The sequence below is a fragment of the Apis mellifera genome, linkage group LG1 (assembly GCF_003254395.2).
Source record: "Apis mellifera strain DH4 linkage group LG1, Amel_HAv3.1, whole genome shotgun sequence".
Taxonomy (NCBI): domain Eukaryota; kingdom Metazoa; phylum Arthropoda; class Insecta; order Hymenoptera; family Apidae; genus Apis; species Apis mellifera.
The window spans coordinates 6532499-6555278 of NC_037638.1; the positions used below are offsets into that span (position 1 = coordinate 6532499).

General features: G+C 20.4%; 5 protein-coding genes across 17 annotated transcripts; 1 reads left to right on the forward strand and 4 right to left on the reverse strand.

Annotated features, from left to right (window-relative positions):
- Nucleotides 1-514: 514 nt before the first annotated feature.
- On the reverse strand, nucleotides 515-3094 carry LOC724585. Its single transcript, XM_001120482.5, has 2 exons — nucleotides 2713-3094; nucleotides 515-2521 (listed from the first exon to the last, which is right to left on the reverse strand). Exons 1-2 carry the CDS (start codon nucleotides 2932-2934, stop codon nucleotides 1823-1825), a joined length of 921 nt encoding a protein of 306 aa, XP_001120482.1. The 5' UTR covers nucleotides 2935-3094; the 3' UTR covers nucleotides 515-1822.
- Nucleotides 3095-5041: 1947 nt separating this feature from the next.
- LOC724536 lies at nucleotides 5042-8827 on the reverse strand. The gene is made up of 2 exons (XM_001120425.5): nucleotides 8020-8827; nucleotides 5042-6685 (listed from the first exon to the last, which is right to left on the reverse strand). Exons 1-2 carry the CDS (start codon nucleotides 8495-8497, stop codon nucleotides 5931-5933), a joined length of 1233 nt encoding a protein of 410 aa, XP_001120425.1. The 5' UTR covers nucleotides 8498-8827; the 3' UTR covers nucleotides 5042-5930.
- Nucleotides 8828-8842: 15 nt separating this feature from the next.
- On the reverse strand, nucleotides 8843-12328 carry LOC409520 (glucosamine-6-phosphate isomerase). 3 transcript variants are annotated; one of them, XM_006563222.3, is made up of 6 exons: nucleotides 12216-12328; nucleotides 11418-11566; nucleotides 11023-11307; nucleotides 10586-10944; nucleotides 10340-10420; nucleotides 9642-10018 (listed from the first exon to the last, which is right to left on the reverse strand). In XM_006563222.3, the coding sequence occupies exons 2-5, from the start codon at nucleotides 11539-11541 to the stop codon at nucleotides 10349-10351; spliced, it is 840 nt and encodes a 279-aa protein (XP_006563285.1). In that variant the 5' UTR covers nucleotides 11542-11566; nucleotides 12216-12328; the 3' UTR covers nucleotides 9642-10018; nucleotides 10340-10348. The 3 variants fall into 3 exon arrangements, with proteins under 3 accessions (XP_016768791.1, XP_006563285.1, XP_393026.2); XM_393026.7 differs by lacking the exon at nucleotides 12216-12328 and adding an exon at nucleotides 11721-12025; XM_016913302.1 differs by lacking the exons at nucleotides 9642-10018; nucleotides 12216-12328 and adding an exon at nucleotides 8843-8931 and having other exon boundaries at nucleotides 11418-11541.
- A 276-nt stretch (nucleotides 12329-12604) lies between these two features.
- Nucleotides 12605-16883, forward strand: LOC412546 (regulator of telomere elongation helicase 1 homolog). The gene is made up of 12 exons (XM_026446266.1): nucleotides 12605-12887; nucleotides 12974-13394; nucleotides 13494-13749; nucleotides 13842-14105; nucleotides 14246-14556; nucleotides 14629-14835; nucleotides 14927-15089; nucleotides 15181-15438; nucleotides 15518-15757; nucleotides 15820-16323; nucleotides 16496-16640; nucleotides 16798-16883. The coding sequence occupies exons 1-12, from the start codon at nucleotides 12755-12757 to the stop codon at nucleotides 16881-16883; spliced, it is 2988 nt and encodes a 995-aa protein (XP_026302051.1). The 5' UTR covers nucleotides 12605-12754.
- Nucleotides 16884-17866: 983 nt separating this feature from the next.
- On the reverse strand, nucleotides 17867-22406 carry LOC724455 (T-complex protein 11-like protein 1). Of its 11 annotated transcripts, XM_026441465.1 has the most exons (10): nucleotides 22202-22406; nucleotides 21675-21921; nucleotides 20928-21041; nucleotides 20384-20503; nucleotides 19947-20066; nucleotides 19569-19863; nucleotides 18964-19482; nucleotides 18689-18873; nucleotides 18453-18619; nucleotides 17867-18389 (listed from the first exon to the last, which is right to left on the reverse strand). In XM_026441465.1, the coding sequence occupies exons 3-10, from the start codon at nucleotides 20936-20938 to the stop codon at nucleotides 18142-18144; spliced, it is 1665 nt and encodes a 554-aa protein (XP_026297250.1). In that variant the 5' UTR covers nucleotides 20939-21041; nucleotides 21675-21921; nucleotides 22202-22406; the 3' UTR covers nucleotides 17867-18141. The 11 variants fall into 11 exon arrangements, with proteins under 11 accessions (XP_026297250.1, XP_026297265.1, XP_026297279.1 ...); XM_026441480.1 differs by lacking the exon at nucleotides 21675-21921; XM_026441494.1 differs by lacking the exon at nucleotides 22202-22406 and having other exon boundaries at nucleotides 21856-21904.
- Between the last annotated feature and the right edge of the window lie 374 nt (nucleotides 22407-22780).

Below are 22780 nucleotides of genomic sequence, written 5' to 3' on the forward strand. Positions count from 1 at the left end.
TTAGATTATTCGAATGTTTTTCTTAAAAAAATATATTGTTAGAAAACTTAGAAATATATCGAATATTTCATCTAGATATTACTTTGTTAATAATCACATAGCGATATTCCAAAAACATATTTGACAAAATTATGTTTATATTGAAATTATAAAGATGAAATTCTTTGTGAGACAATTACTATTTTTATATTTAATTCAATAATAAAAGCAATAAATTTAATCTAAGAAAAAATTATGATCGTAGCAACATAGTAAAAAATGTAATTACTTTAGATTATTAAAAATCGAAGATTATTAAAAGATTATGCACTTTAAAGTTACAAAATAAAAATTAAAATATTCAAAATTATTAGATACATTAATATCAAAATAATAATGTTCTTCTCTAATCAAACTTATGCATAACAAAATATTACAACAAAAATATACAAATCAAATCGGAATTGAAGCTTCAATTTTTTTATATATAAAACAAATTTTTTTATGTGATATAAATATATATAAAAAATTAAAATTATGTATCACATTTATAAAGATACTATCCTATTATTTCTTTAACAATTATTACAAGGAATGGCTATGTTATTCTTTGTCATTATAAATTTTGTATTTTATATGAAATGCTAATATTAATAATTTTATGTACCTACACATAATAAGCTTATTAATAAAATATCGAAATCAAAATTACGAATTTTTTTTCAACGATGAAAAATGTAAAAAATAATAAAACATTTTCAATTACAAGTACTTATATTTTATAAGAATATGAATAATTTTTTTACATACATATATAAAAATAGTTATTGCTTTATTATATCTGAATAATATACAAATTTTACGAACGTTAAAAAAGATAAAAAAGTTCGTAAAATTCTACTAGCATTAATAACAATTGCAGCAACCTTATTAGATAAAGTAATTGCATAAATCATTGCTTATATATTTTATAATATGATAATTTTACAAATGGACATTTAATGTCCATTTTATTCTTTCATTTGTAATTATACTTATCAATTTATATAAACAAATTTTTTCGAAAACATAAGTAAAAAGATAATAACACATAATAATTATAATAAGTAAATGCAAACATCAAATTACATGAATGACTTCTTTGGCGAACTAGATACTACTATTTTACAATTTGTAATATAAAGAGCATTTTATAAAATTTAAAAAATAAAATCAAATTTTAATGAAGAGGAAATCATATGGAAATATAATTAAAAACAAATTTAAATTACAATATCAAAATATAAATATGTTTTTTCATATCAAAAAAACTTACTTTTATATATACTGGAAGAAAAAACATTAACATATCACTGGTTTCATAGTCAAAAATTCTTGGCACATTTATTTTTTTATTAAAAATTTTTATGAAAAAGTAATGTAATTAAAAATCTCTAATTTTAAAAATTGCTTTAATATACAATTATAAAAGTGTCATTAATTATTTTATAAATTAAGATAAAATCTTTATTTTAAAAGTACTTCACTCTTAGAATTCATAATAAATTGTTATTGCTATAATTGTAAATTTGTTGTTATTTCCATATTGTCTTTCCTATGCACCATTTGTCTAAAATTATAAACATGATACTAATTAATATATAATAACAAATCTCATATTAAGGCAGTAGCATGATAAAAGTATATGCAGAAAATTGCAGTAAAATAAAAAATTATATATAATTGAAATATAATGTTTTTTTTAGCTATAATGGCAAAATAGTATATTCAACTGTTATGTATATGTATTGCATATATGAATGAAAATTATGAGCCGAATTAAGTGATATCATATTTATAAGTATTAATCATTGTACATGCCATCAATAAGAAAATCCATTCGTCGGTAGTGTCTTTTATCCCAACAATCTCTACCTTGTTTATAAACCATGAAAATAATAGCACCCAAAACTGGTAGAGCTATAAGAGTAACAATAACTGGTAAGACATAATCAATTTTCTTTGGCATTCCTAAGCGTGAACCTTTAGTATGAGGTATAAATGCTTGTTTATCATTATTAGATTCTATTACTGTTGCAGTTGGTTTAGGTTTATGTTCTTGGACTGATGATGTTGTTACACTTAATAATTTTTGAGTTACATTTGTTAAATATAAAGTATTATTTACAATTATATTTGAAGCTTTATTTATATTTTTATCACTAACATTTGATTTTGAATTATTCATATTTATATCAATTTTTGCATTATTAGAAATATTACTTGCTATTGTTGAAAATTCAATAATAGGTTTTGTGTCATTTGATAATGTCATTTTAATAGAAATATTTCCATTATCTGCTCCTTTTCTCGACACGATTTTAGAAGTATTCTTTTTTTTCTTTACGTATAAAATATCATCTTCTTTTTGTGATAAATTATCTTGTAAATCTAAATTATCAGTAACATCTTTTAAATGGGAAATAGTAGATGTTTGCTGAGTAGGAGGTATAAGTGATATTGGACCACCTTCTCCAGCAACTAAAGGAGTGGCAATACTTTGCTGCAATAATATTTAGTTACTATTATTATATATACTTTATTTAGAAAAAAAATATAAAAATACAAAAAAAATTAATTTCTTAAATATATAGTGTATTTAAAATTTATAAATAATTTATACATTTGTTAATTGATAATTATATATATATATATATATATATATATATAATATTATGTATTTATATTACGTACATTCTGTATTTTTTTAGAATTAACGGATTCAGGCATAAATTGAATTGATGAAGATGAAATTCGATGTTCGGTTTTGGAATCACTATCAACATTGTTTATATTTAATGTTAAGGATGTATTACCATCTGTTTTAATTTCATCACTGATAGATAAGGTTAGAATAGATACAAGCCATATAAATAGAGTTAATCGATGAAAATTTTGCATCATGAAAACACGCATTATTTTAATTATAAAATTTTATTTTCTGATACGATTCTTTGCAGATAAATCTGGTTAAAACTTTTATAAAAATATAGAAAAACTAAAAAAAAAGTGGTCTCAACCACTAAGAAACTGTTTGCTCCATCATAAGCACGCAACTATTGCGTAAATATATATACGCGAAAAATATGACATATGTAAGAATGTAGATACTTATACATATATTTTTTATTTGAAATAAATTTTATCATAATTTGATAATAAAATTTTATTATTTTTAATTTTATTAAAACAATTTTATTATTATTATTTGAAATCCAGAAATATTATAATTTATAAACATAAACCACAAAATATTTTTTCTATCATTATGTTAATATGTAATGAATATTAAAGAAATTAATAAATGGAAAATTTTATATTTTTATCAAATTTTAACAATTATATTTTATTTGCAAACTAATAAATGAAAATCACTATAGATAAGAAAATATTACATTGTTATCAAATTGTTGATATCAATTATTATTGATAAAAATTTGATATAAGAGTATAATGATTTATCAGATATCAGGGATTAAATATATAAAAATTATTTATACGATATCTTATATATTATATACTATATATAATAATAAATATAATAAATATATTATAATAATAAATATATTAAATTTATAATTATTATTTTATATTTGAAGAAATTAAAAACACCAAATATATCTTCTTCTATATCATATAATATTTGCAATATTTTACACAAAAAATAATTTATTTTAGTAAGAGTTATTTTCACGATTGAAGAATCATTTTAAAATGATTAAAGTTATTTTAGAAGATTACGAAATATTGAAAATCATGTTACATGATTCACTCTTATGTATATACAATATATATTATTGCTCATGACTTGCTTATTATGTGTAGCTTTATTTATTATATTTTTTTTTATTTCTTCTTTCTTTATTTTATATTTTTTATTTCTTCATTCTCATCAGAATGGAAATACTTTATTAAAAATGTCATTTACAATTAATTAATTTTTAATTTTTATTAAGAACTATTTTCAATTTGAGCAACTATACATTTTTTTTTAGAAATTTTTATGATAAAAAGATACAAAATAAAAAAATTAATATAAGAAATTAAAAATAAGAATATCATGTTTATTTAAAAAAAAAATAATTTTTTATGTTATAATAACTTTTAAAATTGATTTTATCCAAGATTATTTTGAAATTTGAAATATCTATGAATTGTTCAAAAATTGTTAAATCATTAATCATTACAATTAATTTTATCATAAAATAAAAATATTTAGAAACATGTGATTTATTATATAACATTATGCTTGAAAATAGTCAAAATATTTTTACAATAAAGTTTTTAATAAAATTATTTAATAAAATATGTATTAGCAAATTTTTCATATTATCTAGTTTATAACATTTCTTACTTATTTTAAAAGAATTAAAAAATATTATTTTCCTTTTGTAATTTTAAATTGTATAATAATAAAAATTTAAATATTAATTGTATCGCGAATTTTTATTTTTTATCAATTTCTTTCATGAGAATTATTATAGATTTTCATGAATATTATTCGTATTATATTTATTTTTTCATAGCAATGAAAAAAATTTTTTATTTCGAGATATTTTCGAAATATAATAAAGAAATATATGATAAAGAATCTTTGTAATGATACTAGATATTTTATCATTAAAGATAACTAGAAGATTAAATTTCTTTTCGTTTATCATTCTATTTTTATATTATTGGCATTTTTTTATACTCTAAATATACATACATATACAATGAAAAATATAAAAATATTAGAATTTATTTAAAAAAAAAATTTTGTACATTTGAACATAATAAAACATAAATATTAATATTTTATATTTTGTCTTATAATTACAATTTATATTAAGGAAAAATTTTTTAAATTAAAGAAATATAATTAGAAACAATATATATAAGTAATTATGTAATTACGTATATAAGTAATTACGTAAAAAAAATTCAAATAAAATTAATTAATATACTTTTCGTTTATCTTTATTATTATATTTTTTTATACAAGATAAGTCTAATCAATATGTAGATTGAATGAATACACATATTATACTTAAAAAAAGATTTTTAATTCATTTCAATATTTGATTTTTATTTTATTACATAATAATTCTATATATCCTAATAGGAAATATTTGTCTTCCTTATTATACAATTCATTAATATTATTATTTTATTAAGATTCATTAAACTCTCTGACTCATGAAAGTCAAACGGACAATATAACAATCTAAACGAACAATTCATCAAATATTGAGCTATACAATTAAAAGATATTAAAATATCTGACTCGTGGAAATTAAAATGACAATTTTGTTATCTAACATCTAAATACAATTCATATGATTTTTTGAAAATATAAATTTTTAAGAAAACTTTCTTATACAATTTTATTGATTTATATAATTTATAGATAAGAATTTATTCATATCGATCAAATTCTATATATAATTCTTTTATAGAGTTGAAATCACAGCGATATCGTAATAAACAATGTTATCATTTATGATAACCTATACATGTATATACATCTGAATATAACATACAAAAGTTATATACATAAAAAAATGTATATACAACAAAAATTGCTTGTTTAGAAATGAAATGACTATTTGTCATGATTATTATCATTTTGACCAAATTTGTTTTTATTTTATATAATTAATTATTTAAACTCGATATCTTTTTGCTGTAAAATATGATTGATTTATGTTATGTTCACATGATATTAATTAAACTGATTATATCTTTTTGATTAGATTCAGATATGAAATCAATTACATATATCGATCAAAATAACATTTCCGTGATTAACTAGAATAGCAATATAGAACAATCATGCTTGTTTCAAAAAGGAAATGACATATTATGATCATATAAAAACTAATACTTTTAACTTTATGAAAGATATAATTTTTCTTCATTATTTAATTTATCTATATCCAATTACGTTGTACAAAACATAGTACCAGTTTCCGTAATCGTTTATTAAATAATTCATTCCCAGTATGCCGAACCAATACATCCTGCATTTTATTTACATCAAAATTGTCGATTTCCTTCGTATCCAACGTGAGCATCTTTATCATAAAGCTTATATGGCTAAACTCACGTACGGCATCCTCAGCCAATTTCTCTTTATATCCTTCCCTGTTAAATTTGCTCGTGTCACATCCCATTTTATTTAACGTATCTATTACAGTTTCGTAATACAAATCTATCAGAGCGTCTATTTCGTCTTCCGTTACTTCGAGTTTCACACTGGAATAAAGGAAAAAAAGCAGATCGCGCACAGGGCTTCCGTAAAGATATATTTGAAAATCAACGAATTTCACATTGTCTATCTTCCCTTTATCGTTACAATGAAACATCACATTGTTCACCCAGAAATCGCAGTGAATAATAGATATCCATGGTTCTCGATACGAATCTGCCCACAGTTCCTCCAATTTCAATTCTGATAAAATTTTATTACATTTATCGAAATGAGGACTTATTTCTGGATCTTTTTTTATCTGTTCGAGTATTAATCCAAACATCTCTTTCGAAGTGTTTTGTACATGTTGTAAAGGTTTCGCATACATTTTGAACATCTCAAATATTCCCGGCCTTTTTTGTTTCATCGCTATTCCCAAACTATGGAATCTGGCCATAGCTTTTACCGCTTCCCCCGCATGATCTAAGTCATAACCTGCATAAAAATCATCGAATAAAATAATTTTAATATTTTCACGTAATATATAATACAAACGCGATGAATTGATTCATGATCGACGTTTAAAAAAAAGTTTCGTTGTTTTTTGACAGTATTTGACAAAGATATTTTACAATCGACTTTATCATTCACGACAAGAAAAATACTGGATGTATGCGCAACTGGATCATCCATTGCGCATACGATTGCATATATTTAATGTAATGCAGACAAAAATTATTATTGTTACTATGTAAAAAATATATTTAAATTTTGATCGTAGCTCAATGTTTCATAGATTCATATTCATCAAATTTCGTTCCATCTGATTTCTAATTTTTTTGTAAGTTGTAAAATTTTTTCAGTGAAAAAATTGTGTGAAAAAAAAAGAAGAAAAAACGAGAAAAAATTAACATATTTAAATCTATATACATATTTAAATTTTTTAATATAGAAAACAAACATATAACAATAAAAGAATTTAGTAACGTCATAAATGATAAGAAAAAGTTCAAAATTATCGATAACTACGTGAGCATATCATGAAAATGGTATCTATAAATAAATTTTAAAAATTATAATTATAAGAATCTAAAATTTAGAATCTTAAATCTTAAAATTTTAAAATTATAAAGAAAAATTTGAAATTACGTTAATTAACTTATTACATTATATTATATGTATAAATGAAATTGATTTTTACTTCATGTAATAATATGATAAAAGATATAATGTAATATTACAATGTAATATTATATATTTTTAATATTTAATTTCTAAATTTAATATTATATAATATAATATTATATTAAATACAATAATTTCAAATTTTAATAACGATAATATAATTTTAAAAAAAAAATATATATATATATATATATGATGTAAAAAGAAAAGTATAAATAATTCTTATTAAATGTTAAACTTATATAATTTAAAGTAAAAATCATTTAATATTGTAATATTAATTATTTATTATAGATTTTATAAACTTTTTTTTATGAAAATTTATATATTTATTACCTAATAACTAATTAATAAATCAAACAATGAATTTTTATAGAAAATCGAATTTTCATAAATATGAGTAAAAAAAATGGAATTTAAATAGAGATCTGCTTTATTCCTCAAACATAATATTGTACTTTGGATATTTTGCATATTCATGCACATTCTGTAGTATTGCATTTTTACATATATATATTTTTTCTTATATTATGTCTCTTGCTGTATAATCAATTTTCAACATAAATGTGAAATCTGTTTACTAATTATCTGTTAACTAATTTATATATGTATATATATATATATATGCATGTATATGTAAATACCTGTAGCCCTGTCAGCACTATAATAACCCTTAATTTTTAAATTCTCCATAAGAAGAACGGCGTCTTCATCAAATTCTCCATCTGGTTGTAAAGACAATCTAGCTCCATAAAATTTCGGCAAAAGTTCAAATACTTCATTTTTTCTCAATCCGCATTCTAATTCTAATTTATTATAAGCCGGCATAATGGTCTCATACATAAAAATTTCTTTTATGAATGTGCGAGAACTATTAAAAAGTTCTTTTTGATATTCAGTTGGTGGGCACATCTTCGCAATAACATGAAGATCTTCCTTCTTTTCTGTAATTTTGTTCTTCAACTCAACATGAACGCTGAAAATTGTACTTCCATAATTTTCACCAGGAGGTAGTAACGATTTAGTGGTATAATTTTCCACAATCATTTGATCTTCGATTTTTAAAACGGACTCAAGATCGCGGAGTACAACTTGTTTCATTTCAAATGCACTACTATCCATGATTGTAAGAGAGAATAGTACGTGTTATGTCAAATATTTATAGAAATCGCTCACAAAATATTTTTTATAAATCAATCACAAATAACGAAGAATCCAAAGAACTACTAATAGTCGTCTTAAATATTGATTGAATTTATAAGATCAGATTACTGACAAGAGACCTCAAGATTAACGTTCTTATCAATTTTGGGATTATCAATGCGTACTATTAGATAATCCAATTGATATATATTTCAACTATTCAAACCAATACGATTCTGATAAGGAAGTTATATTAGCGTAGATTGTATTGTGGTTTCACTTATCATCTTTCTTCATCGTGATAATGATCGTTTCTGTTCGCAATCGTTTCTCCCACTTGTTATCGTCAGTTTGTCCTCGATTTTAAGAGGGGATTTAAACGTACTTTAAAAACGTACATTCGCGTACTTTCTCTAAAATATTATATTATTCATATATAACAAATTATAAATAATTTTATCATTTTTTTTAAATACTTGATCATATTAATTAAAAATATTTATTAATTTATTTTATGGTTTGTTTAAAAAATGCATAATATGTTATGTGTACGAGTTTTTTTCGTAAATATATATCTTATACATAAATATGCTAAAATTATCATCCTATTAAAGGATAAGAAGAGAAATTAAATCTAGTCAAACAAGTAATGCCACGTATGGATTCTCAATCTTTCTTCATATTTTACTATCTGTTATTCTTTACTATTATCGTTATCAAAATTAATATTAAATGAGAATTTCATGTTTCTAGCAGTTATTTTTGCAACTTATAATTCCAAGTTATGAATCATAATAAATAAATATTGTAATTAATCTTATAAAAATTTTATATATTATATTAATATATTAATATTAATATTAATAATTATATTATTGTTTTATTTATAAACTTAGGAATAAAAATTATATTTATAAATTAAGGCTGAAATATCCAATTAATTTTTTAATTTTATATATTATTTATCTTTTTAAAGAAAAATTAAAGAAATATAATCTTTTTTTTTAAATACCAAACATGAATTGGAAAAATACACACTATAAATATAAAAATAAATAAACTAAACAAAATATATATTTCATAAACGAATGAAATAAGAATTATTTAAAAAAAAAACGATTTATATGATAAAAAGGATAAATTTATTTATGAAAAAATATAATGATACAAAAATATGAAACAATAACAATATTATGTTTTAAATTTAAAATTCATGTTTTATTGAAATATATGTGTGTGTGTGTGTGTGTTTGTATGTATGTATTATATAAAATTTTCATATCCAATATGATCTTTTCCACATGATATATGTAATAAGGAATTTGTCAGATCCATTAATTTTAAGTCATTTTTTATATAAGACTTTATATATATATATATCCACACGTTTTATATATATATACATAAAACGATAAAATTTTATATTTTAAATTGGTTTTTCAAATTTGTTAATTATGAATTATATATTATGAATCTCATAAATTACAAATTCCATAAATTCTGTAAAAATTAATATATAATTTAATATAATATAAATAATATAAAATTAATATAAATACTTTAAATTTTATCTAATTACAAATTATAATTTTTTATTTTTTTAAAATCATTTATATATTTAAATAATCATTATTAAATAATTAATTTTAATTAAACAATTAAAATTATATCAAATATAAAAATGGATTAATTTCTTAAACAAAATAAAAAAACATTTAATGTTTTAATTAATTAATAATAAAATATAGATTATAAACTTTTTACTCTATTTTATAATAAAAAATAAAAAGCAAAAGCATATTTTTAATAAAAAATGATTACCATTTCTTTTTATTGTACTGAACGACGAAGAATCGTATTTCCATCTTCCTCAATCAATTTTTGATGTATAGCACTGAGACCCTACATATCATAAAAATTCAAGATAAAATAAATATATAAATTACTTAAATTAAAATATAAATGTTGTTAAATTTAAATAAAAATAAATTGTTAAATTTAAATATTTTAAACAAAATTATTAAAGATTTTAAAGATTTTTAAAAAAATATGATTATTTAAATATACCTTAAAATATTTTACTGTCTTCACACGTAATTCTAAAGTTGCATCTTCATCACAAACAATTATTGTACGAGGATGTTGTTGAAAAGCTGATACAGTCCACATATGGTTAATACCTTCTTCTATTGCCTTATAAAGAGCAAATGCTTTATGAGAACCTGTGATGAGAATCATTACTTCTTTAGCATCCATCACTGTGCCAACACCAACAGTCAATGCTTGATTTGGTACTTTGGAAATATCATTTCCAAAAAATCTTGCATTAGCTTCTAATGTATCTTGCGCCAATGTCTTTACTCTTGTACGTGATGCTAAGGAAGAACCTGGTTCATTGAAAGCTATGTGACCATCTGGACCAATACCTAAAACATGACATTTTTTTATTCATATAAATTTTTTTTATATTTATTTATTTATTTCCATATAATAAAATTGCATACCACCAATAAATAATTCAATACCACCAGCTTCTTTAATTTTGTTTTCAAAATCATCACATTCCTTTATAAGATCAGGTGCATTACCATCAAGAATATGCACATTTTGTGGATCTATATCTATGTGCTTAAAGAAATTATTATACATATAATAATGATAAGATTCTGGATGATCTCTGGGTAAATCAACATATTCATCCATATTAAAAGTTTTTACATACTTGAAGGAAATTTTTCCTGCTTTATAATATTCTATAAGTTTTCTATACATTCCCAAAGGTGTACCACCTCCAAAATAAGTAATAATTATTATTTTAATAAAAATTTATTAATATTAAATTATAAATTTTCAGTTTATTTATGAAAAATATTATGAAAAATATTTATGAAAAAAATACCTGTTGGGAGACCAAGAATAAAATATTTATTTTCATTTGGTTGAAAATCATTAATTCTTTTTAAAACATATTTAGCAGACCATTCTGCTACATAATCCACTGTATCACAAATTACTAAACGCATATTAAATTTATTTTATATTATAACACTGAAAAATGTAAGATATGATAAAGAAAATAAAGTAAAATTTAAACAATTCATAAATATAATATAATATAATATAATATTTTCATACTATAACTGATATTTTTACTTATTTTATAAATAATATAATCAATTCTTAATAAAATTTATATGGATACCTTTATATACACTTATATAAAAAGATATCTTATGACAACGACCTTTTTATCTGAACACACAGAAAAATGATGTATACTTAAGTTTTACATTATCTTCATATTTATCTTTACACGAAATATTTAATTTCATTAAAATAAATTAAATGCATTTTATTCTTATTTATTATTTTCTTTTTATTAATTTTTATTTAAATCTTGCAAAATTAATAAGTATATTAAATATATTTAATATATTGTTTCTTTGTAAAAACTTATTTAGTTACATTCTTAAATCTTATGTGCGCTATGTTAAACACAAGAATGTTGAATGGCTTTCGTAGCTTATTTTAAAGGTCAATAACCATTGATCATTAGTATTAAAATATATACGATAAATTTATTTAATAAATTTTAATATTATTTTTAATATTATTTTTTTAAAGTTTTATATTATGTCAAATTTAACTATATTTATTATAAAAAATTAAATAAAACATAATAAAAAAATGTACAAACCTGAAAAAAATTAAGAACTTCTTTTACAATAATCGGTCAGACATCAGCTGATATATAACTGACCTAATCTCGAGTCTTTGTTACTTTACAAAAAATTTAATATTCCACTTATAGATATGCAATACTTGAAAACAATTTCTTTTATAAATTGAATGATAATTGAATGATATACATATAATTTTATTTATATTAAACATTATAAAAAGTTTATAATATATATATTTATAGAAAATAAAATCTTTTTATTTTTAATTAATTTAATTAACTAATTATATTATTTTGGAAAATTTTTTTTGTAAAAAAATCTTTCTTTCAAATAATATTTTTTTTAAAGAAAAAAAAGAAAAGTTAATTACATATAAAATTAAAGCAAATATAAATGATTGTTAGATATATATACATTTTTAATGGCACCTTTCTTTAGAATCTGGCGGGAATACATCGTCCATTGATATTAATATTTTTAAATTGATATTTTTTGTATTATAAAAAAATTGAATTATATAAAATAATAATATCATAAAATTTATAACGATACAATGCCAGATGTGACAATTAATAATATTATTATAAATTTTCCTTTTAAACCATATTCGATCCAAGAAGAATATATGGCAAAAGTGATACAATGTCTTCAAAATAGTAAAAATGGTGTTTTAGAATCTCCAACCGGTAATTTAATCTTTTTATTATTATATTATATATAATTATATACATAATTAGTAATTGAAATATTAAAATTAACTTATAAAAAATAGGTACTGGAAAAACACTCAGTCTTTTATGTTCTTCCTTAAGTTGGTTATTAACAAAAAAAGCTCAATTACAAGCACAATCATTAGTGAATACAATTGAAGAACCCAATTTTGGTGGACATTTTTTCAAACAATTAAATAATGGACTCAAAAAAAGTACAGGAGATTCAGAATCTATTACTTTTAATTGGAATGCACCAAAAATTATTTATGCATCTAGAACACATTCTCAACTTTCACAAGCAATGCAAGAATTAAAAAGAACTTCTTATAAACATGTAGGCACAGCTGTATTAGGATCTCGAGATCAATTATGTATTCATCCAGAAGTTTCTAAAGAAACTAATAGTTCAAACAAGATATATATGTGTCATTCTAAAGTAAAATCTAGAACATGTTTTTATTATAATAATATTGAAAGCAGGTGCAAGATTATATTATTAATATTTTTTAATATTTTTTATTAACTTTTATTAATATATTATTAAGAGAATTATTATTATTAGAAATATATATTTTTTAGAAAAGATGATCCATTTTTTAAACAAGAAATACTTGATATAGAAGATTTAGTGAAAGCTGGACAAAAATTCAAATGTTGTCCATATTTTTTATCCAGAGAACTCAAACAAAATGCAGATATCATTTTTATGCCATATAATTATATACTAGATGCAAAATCACGAAAAATACAGGGTATAGATATACAAAATAATATTATTCTTTTTGATGAAGCACATAATATTGAGAAAATCTGTGAAGAAACAGCATCATTACAAGTATTAAATTAATTTATATTACAAATAATTAATTGATTTTAATAATATTGAATATTATAAAAAATAAATTAATTTTTAAAAAACTTTTATAGATATCTAGTACAGATATTGCAATGTGCATTGATGAAATAACAGTTGTAATGGAAGATATGGCTAAGGATATTGAACAACAAAATAATTTTTTAATGGAAAATTCAGAAAATGTCCAAAAAGATTTTACTGCAGATGATTTATGCATTTTGAAAGCTATGTTTTTGGAATTGGAAAAAGCTATTGATGCTATATCAATTGTAAAACGTGATGAAGGAGATACATTTCCTGGTGGATACATTTTTGAATTACTAGGAAAGGCACAAGTAAACAATTAAATTATATATTCTAATATAATTATATAATATGTCAATATTTTTATATGATTATAAAATATTTAATATTTATTCAATAAATAAAAATAATTATTTATTAAATAAATAAAAATAATAAATATATTTAACAGTTAATCCATGGTAGAGAACAACTTGTAATAGAAAAATTAGAGAAAATTGTTTTTTATTTAACTACTACAAGCACTTCTCCATTTACAAGAAAAGGTAATGCACTTCAAAAATTCAGTGATTTATTAAAAACTGCATTTAGTAGTGATAATAGTTTACTCTCTAAAGAAAAAATCAAACAATATTATAAAGTGTATATACAATTAGAAGAACACAAAAAATCAAAACAAAATGATGTTTGGGACAAAAAAAAAATACTTTCAAAAAATGAAGGCAAAATTATTAATTATTGGTGTTTTAGTCCTGGATTTAGGTAAATTTTAATTATATTATTCTATTTAGTTTTAAATACATTGATTTTTATATATTGATTACAATGATAAAGTATGCAACAACTCAAAAACCAAGGAGCACGTGCAATAATATTAACAAGTGGTACATTATCTCCTTTGAAACCTTTCATATCTGAACTTGGAATACCGATTGAAGTTCAATTAGAAAATTCACATATTGTAAAAGAAGATCAAATTTGTGTTGGTATACTTAGTCAAGGTCCTGATGGTTATTCATTAAATTCTTCTTTTAATACAAGGTATTTTTATTATTAAATTGACTATTAAATATATTTTTAAAACATATTAATTTTTATAATATGTCACTTAAAAATTATAATTTATATTTAGAAATGATCCAAAATACATAAGATCTCTTGGACAGACAATATTTAATTTTAGTTGTCTTGTTCCTTATGGTTTACTTGTGTTTTTTCCTTCATATCCAATAATGAAAAAATGTAAAGAAGAATGGCAAAACACAGGTTTATGGACTAAAATTGCAGATCGTAAAGTAATTATTTTTAATATTTATATTAAGATGATAATATATAATAAGATACAATAAATTATAAAAATGATACAATTATTTATTTATATATCAGCCTATATATGTCGAACCACAGTACAAAGATGGTTTTATTAATGTTATGAATGAATATTATGAAAAAATTAAAGATCCTTCATGTAAAGGAGCTATTTTTATGGCAGTTTGTAGAGGTAAAGTAAGTGAAGGACTTGATTTTGCTAATGCAAATGGAAGAGCTGTATTAATTACTGGTCTTCCATTTCCACCTTTAAAAGATCCTAGAGTTATATTAAAACAACGATATTTGGAAGAAATAAAAAAACAAGATAAAGAGGTAATTTGAATTTAACAATTTATAAAATATATAATAAATATTTATCAAATATTTTTATTTTATATATATTATTTTTTAGGCTTTATCTGGCCAACAGTGGTATCAACTTGAAGCATCACGAGCTGTTAATCAAGCTATTGGTCGTATAATACGCCATAAAAATGATTATGGAGCTATAATTCTTTGTGATTATCGATTTGATAATCCAAGTTTTAAAAAACAGTTATCTGCTTGGCTTAGACCTCATATAAAAAATTTTACTTGTTTTGGTATCATTGTAAAAGAGTTAAAAGGTTTTTTTAGATATGCAGAACATACTGTAAGTTTAATTTTATAAAAAGAAAATGAATAAGTACTGTTATTTTTAATAATTATTTTCAGTTTCCACAACCAAATATAATTAATATACAATCTACAAATAATTGCGTTTCATTACCAGCAGTCTCAGCATCATTTGACACAACTGTATCACGAAACGTAAAAGTTACTTCTAAAGAGGATATTGTAATATCTTCTGAAGATATTTTCACTATTGATACTTATATTAGTGAAGATAAGAAAGATAAGCAATTAACTGAAACAAAAAGAAAAAATTTGTTTGAACTTTTAGAAACAGAATCAAAGCCTATAATTAATTTTAGTGATTGTAAATTGAAAAGAAATTATGTCACTTGTGAACTAACAAAAAATATTAGTGAACCAATTATGAAAAAAAGAAAAATAAAAATGTTGCCAATAGAATTTAATGAACATTTGTCAGGTCCTTCAACTTCTTCATGTAAGAATAGAGAAGATACAAATAATATAATACATTCTCAACAAATATTAGGAGAAACTAGTAATAAAACTGATAAAAAAACTTTGGGCAAAATGTACTTAAAAGAAGTAAGTTTTTTTTATATTTTATATATATTTTTATATTTATATATATAATTGATTTTAATTAATTAAAAGTATGTGATTCAAAAATTTTAATAATAAATTAATATTATAATAACATTTGCTTAATTATATATACATTCAAAAATTTAAGTATATATATAATATATTTTTTTAGGTAAAACTTTCTTTATCAGAAACAGATTATAAAATATTTGCAACAATGATACAAGATTATACAAAAACAAATAATTTGGAAGTATTATTAAAAATACTTCAAGATTTGTTTTCACCAAATAAAGGATTATTTCACTTATTTATAGGTATTTATATATATATATATATATATATATATATATATATATATATATATATATATATATATTATTATATATTATATTTTATTATATGTTTATTATTATATGTAAAACATATAACAATTTAATAATAAATTTAATAAACATTATATAAAATTTATAGGATTCAAACATTTTATAAAAAAGTATCATATTTCTGAATTTGAAAATTATATTACTCTTGTCACAAATACACAAAAAAAATCATAATAGTAAACAAAAAAAAATTCAAAGACATAATATATTAATACTTAAGAATTATTATTAAAATGAAATTATTTAAGTAAGTATTAACGAATTATATTTGATATCTTTATTTTATTAATATTTTAGATTAATACAAATTTATATCTATTTTTGGAAGCTTTTTTTTTCAGAAGTGACTATGATATAATTCAATTGACTTCAGCTTAAAATTTGAAATTATCTTGATTGAACTTTTAAGCAGATCCCAAGAATTCAAATTTACTTAAAATATGAAGCTATAATATTAATTATAAAATATATATTATAAGGTAATGACTTAATACTACCCTTGATATTTCCTGAATTCCCATAATTCTTCATTGTTATTTTTGGAAGTTTATGTTTCAGAATTTTAGTTTTAATTTAATATGAAATAATTTTGTAAAATGGTTTGCCAAACTATTTTAAATTTTATTTTTTTTGTTGGATATTTATCTTTTTATTTTTTAATTTATTTCATTATATAATAAAATCATATAAAATATTGTCATAATTATATTAAATTTATATTTTAATTATGAATGTTTATTAGTTAATATTTAAAATAATTTTGTATAATATATCATAAATTTTTTAATAAAAATTGTATTTATAAATATATATGATTTTATAAAATAAAAATAGAATATTGTATGAAATATATTTCTGAAATATGTTTGATGTCAAAATAACCTTAAAATAATTACATTTACTTTAAAATATGGAATAAAATTTCATTACAAATTGATTTAATCTTCGCATATATATACAAATATATATTACATATTGGTTTTGAATACAATACTTAAAATAACATTTGAAACATATTAAAGCACCAAGTATAAAAAAATAAGTTGTAATTAATATTATCATAATATTACAGATTGAAAAATTAAGTTACAGTTAAATTATATGTAAAATAATGTTTGCATATGATTAGAAACGAATAATTAATATTTGCAATATGTGTGAAAATATGTTTTTTCTTCTTTATGTATATCTATTACTTGTATAATTATAATGTTATTTATAACTTATATCAACATCAGAATCTTTCTATATAACGTTTTTGTTTTTATATTTCAATATTCTTTTTTTTTTTTGTTAGAAAACTTAATTTATGAAAACAAATGAAGTGTTACTTTAAGATATATATTACTTATTTTTTTTAATTAATGTGCTATTTTATGAACACATAATATAATGTTTCCCTTACAAAAATTGATTTAAAATCTTAATTGTTTTATAAGTCCATAGTATGAATTGCACTTGTATCTTTATTATTTTCAGTTTCTTTTTTAATAAGTGCATTGGTTATAATTTCTTGATAATATTCTCCAAATACACTTCGATTATGAGAAATAAGTATTAAGAATTGAGCTACTATGGCTGTTAATTCTTCTTGAAGTGATGAAAGCCCAGGTGGAACTTGTTGCGGTGCCGCAGATTGAGATAATATTATTTTTTGTAAAAATTGACGAATTCTCAGATCTATAAAAAAAAATACAAAAATATTATGTAAAAATATATTTCACAGATTATAAATATATTTACTTATAAGATGTCTAATTTTATGTCCAGGATTAATAAGGTCCAATATTTGTCCTTCTAATAATGATTCCATTTCTACAGATAAGAGAGTAGAACCAATTTCTTGTAATGTTGTTTCTAAGTCTGTTTTCACTTGCAATACAATATTTGGCATTACAGTTTCCAGGTCCCTACCAACAATAAAAATTTAATTTATTTGATTCTATTATTTGCATATACATACTGTTCTCTTTACATACTTATTTGAATGTACAGAATCTAATAATACATTAAGATGTTGTTTAATATTTTTTTTAAAACTTGATACTCCATGAATTGGTGCACCAACTGTATTATTTACTAACAATATTATAGATCCTATAATGCTTAATCTGCTGGTTTTATCACGCAGTTCAAGTAATCTACCTTGATCAAGCATTAATGTCTGTGAATGTAAATGTAAATAACATTTATATTAATATTAATTCAAATAATTTAAAACAATAATAATTATATTATTAATAAAGAATTATACTTCTGCATCTGGATTAAAATCCCATTCTAAAAGATCAAGATATGCTTCAGTTAAAAGACAATGTGTAAGCTGACGCACAGCATTAATATCAGATGAATTGCTTGTAATTTTTGTTGGGTCATAGTGCCTTAATAACCATTTTTCTGTGAATTGTAAACCATTTGTATTAACTTTTAAGAATTCAGCAAACTTTGCTTTTTCATATTCAATACTTGAAGCAACTATATTTGGTCTCATCATAGTAATAGTAAAATTTGCCAAATCAAGTCTCATTAATTGTAATATTTCCATTATGCCTTTAAATATTTCAATGACATCTGTTTTTTGATTAAGTTCTCGAATCTTTTCGTCTCTTACAGGTGCACAAACTTTACTCATAATTGATATTACATATTGTGCATAATGATGGAAATCCAAAACACCATTTTCTGCTTGTTGTCTAATTAAATCCACATCAAGTATTTCTCTCAAATTTTCTCTAATTTTTGCATGATGTGGTAATACTAATTCATCTAATGTCTAGAAAAAAAATTAAAAGAAAAAAATTATTAAATAGAAATATAAAAATTATAAATTATTTCTTAAAATTTACATAAATATATTACTTCTTTAATTTCTTTTAATAAAACCAATGCCTGAGTATAATTCGGAGGATCTTCTTCTAATTGCTCTGCTAACAAATTCCAGAAAGCCTTGTGCATAATTTCTTTTACTCTTCTATGGAATGTACCATCATCGGGCTCAAGTTTTTGTAATTGAAAATTTTTATCCACTGCAATTTCATGTGCTAATGCCATATTTTTCATACCATTTGCAGCTTTTATAATTTCTTCAAGAGAAACGAATTTCGGGGGCGAAGCTCCTATTAATCCACTTGCCATGAAATTTGCTGTTTTTTGCCTGTATATTAAAATTAATATCAGAAATAAAAATATTCATTAATTCAAGAATAATTAAATTATAAGAATAATCATATAATTTACCCTTTTACATTTTCTTCTTCTGATTCAATATGAGAATCAGATTGATAATCTACAGGTACAGATGTACTGGCTTCATTTATATTACATTTTTGTTTTTCATCATTTTCCATTTTTTGATTCCTACATAATAATACAATTATTATAATATACATAATTTTTATAACATAAATCATAAATGTTCAAAAAATATATTCATTATAATAAATAATGTGATTTAAACAAAGCACAAAACAATATCTTATTAAAAAACAATAAATTATTATTAAAAAACAATATTAATCAATATTATCAATTAATTATTAAATATTTTATCTAAATTAAAAAATGAAAAGATTATTTTTATATTATTTACACTACAATCATAGTAGATAAAACTGTAATATTAATAACATTAAAGAAATAAAATAAAAATTTTCATTACAAAAAGATACACTGACCAAACTAAAATACCAGGAATAAAATTTAACAGTGCCATTGATCCTGGAAGTTTGCGACTAATGAAGAAACAGCAAAGAGTAATACCCCATATTACTCCAGCACCAATTAAAACTTTATTCCTAATAAAATATCATTTTATCATATATTAAATAATATTTAAAAATATTTTTAATGCCATAAAGGTATGTGCCATCTACATATCTTATTAATATATACAAATAATCAATATATAATTATTAATATATATATATATATATTTATATATATATATATATATTTAATTTAATATATATTATTAAAACACATGTTTACAAATCTAAAACTTATTTTTTTTAAATAAAATATAAAAACAAATTCTAGTTTGTGAAATTAAAAGATAAAATTAGAAACCTTCTTTAATAAATAAATTATTTCTATAGTCTGATAATAAAACATAATAATTTATATAATTATTATATATATATATATATATATATATATATATATATACATAATATATAGATAACATATACGATTGAAATATATTATATATGAAAAATATACCTATCTGGCATGATTAATATTTGATTTAAATGTTTTGTTGTAGCATGATCTGCATTCAAAAACAGCTGGTACTTAAATGCAATGGATATTGAAGAAAAGGAGGTCAAACTTTGTCTATAAAAAGAACGTCCACAAGGTACATATAAGAATAAGACTTCCTACTTGATTTTAAAAGATTAATATAATATTTTTATTTTCAACATCCTATCTTAAACTTACATTTGTCATATAATATGTGATATTATAACAATTTTTAATTATAATTTATTTCATATTTACTAATATTTGTCATATTATAATATTTTGTCATATTTATTGTATTAAATATAAAAACATAAATAATCTTTCTATTTAATTGATACAAGATATAAATAAAATTTATATATATTTGTAAATTTTTAATTTAGAAATTAATATGTTATGATTTTATCTTATATTTAAAAAAATATAATTTTTGTACTATATCTTATTAGAAATGTATTTTCATAAGAACTTAATTTATAAATATTTCGCTTATTTAATATTTATCAGAAATAATAATATTTACATATTGTGAAATATTATTCTCAATGTAATTGATATATTTTCTAATTTAATACATATTGATCTGTTTACAAACAAAATTAAATCTAAAATATAATATGAATTTTTTTCATCGTGTAATTATTTCAAAAAATCATGAAAGTAATTTATTAAATTTAATTATATCTGATCTTATTTGTAATTTAATTAGAAAAACATATTTACAGTTTCACTAAAAAAGTCGAAATGCGTAAAATGATATCTGACTTGATGCTTTACCAAAATATTTCAGTTTTTGTCATAATACAATTCACATTTCTATTTTAAATTTATCAATAATTTTATATATAAATTATCATATTGAGAAATCAATTTTGTTCCAAACAATTATAAATTGTGTATTTACAACTTGTTAGGTTGATGTTCAACAGTGAACTTAGGTGTATATCCAGATTTGAAATAATAGCGTCCTCTGCAAGTTGTTTTTTTTTATTAAATTTCGTGCAATTAATTTAATTATTAATAAAAAATTATGTTTTATATTTTTTACATTTTTTATATTTTTATATTTATAAATATATATATTGTATAAAACATTAAAAAATAAAGACATAAATAAAAACATTTAATGATATTGAAAATATTGAAAATATTGAACACAACATTGCTTAATTTAAAAAATATATATATTATTTACAATTAAAAAAATAGTTAATTTCAAAATAACGATTAAAGAAACTATGTATACTTACATATATATAATAAATTAATAGAAAATTGATTGTGACAAATGTTAAAATTTATTGCAAATTAACATGCCATAATGAGCACAATGTCCAATGAAATTACAACAATAATCACGTCTTAAAAATTTCAAGGTATACATGAGTCTTTTTTGGAAATAATATGACTCATTGTTGTCCACCTTGAATTTCACAAAGGTTATATTGATATATGAATTTATTTAAATCTTGTTTATTATATAAAAATAATAAAAATTTAATGATTATTTTTATTATTTTTAAAAAATTTATATGATAAATATAATAAATAAACTACTTCTATCATAAATATATCATACAGATATCTTGTTAATATGTTATTTGCAATTGTTCTTTAATATAGATTGCAAAATATAAGTTATTTTATTTAATATCATAGTATTATTAATTGATAATATTATAATAATAATAGTTAATACTTCTATTTTTATTACTATATTATAAACTTTGTGTTATTTTTTATTTTTTATGAATTTAATATGTGTATATGTTATATACAATATATATGTATATATATGTATTCAGTTACAATGTGCATTATTTGAACTA

Bases quoted from the DNA above. Each gene is read 5' to 3' on its own strand.
- LOC724585 (XM_001120482.5), bottom strand. From the start codon at position 2,934: ATGCGTGTTTTCATGATGCAAAATTTTCATCGATTAACTCTATTTATA. The intron at 2,522-2,712 runs GTACGTAATATA...ATATTATTGCAG, and splicing joins ATTCTAAAAAAATACAGAAT to CAAAGTATTGCCACTCCTTT.
- LOC724536 (XM_001120425.5), bottom strand. From the start codon at position 8,497: ATGGATAGTAGTGCATTTGAAATGAAACAAGTTGTACTCCGCGATCTT. The intron at 6,686-8,019 runs GTATTTACATAT...ATTTTTATGCAG, and splicing joins TAGTGCTGACAGGGCTACAG to GTTATGACTTAGATCATGCG.
- LOC409520 (XM_016913302.1), bottom strand. From the start codon at position 11,541: ATGCGTTTAGTAATTTGTGATACAGTGGATTATGTAGCAGAATGGTCT. The intron at 11,308-11,417 runs GTATTTTTTTCA...CTTATTTTGGAG, and splicing joins TATTCTTGGTCTCCCAACAG to GTGGTACACCTTTGGGAATG. The intron at 10,421-10,585 runs GTATATTTAAAT...TATGATATGTAG, and splicing joins AGACAGTAAAATATTTTAAG to GGTCTCAGTGCTATACATCA.
- LOC412546 (XM_026446266.1), top strand. From the start codon at position 12,755: ATGCCAGATGTGACAATTAATAATATTATTATAAATTTTCCTTTTAAA. The intron at 14,106-14,245 runs GTAAACAATTAA...TATATTTAACAG, and splicing joins AATTACTAGGAAAGGCACAA to TTAATCCATGGTAGAGAACA. The intron at 16,641-16,797 runs GTATTTATATAT...TAAAATTTATAG, and splicing joins ATTATTTCACTTATTTATAG to GATTCAAACATTTTATAAAA.
- LOC724455 (XM_026441480.1), bottom strand. The intron at 20,067-20,383 runs GTCAGTGTATCT...ATTATTATGTAG, and splicing joins ATTCCTGGTATTTTAGTTTG to GAATCAAAAAATGGAAAATG. The intron at 18,874-18,963 runs GTATAATTCTTT...TTACATTCACAG, and splicing joins ATTTTAATCCAGATGCAGAA to ACATTAATGCTTGATCAAGG.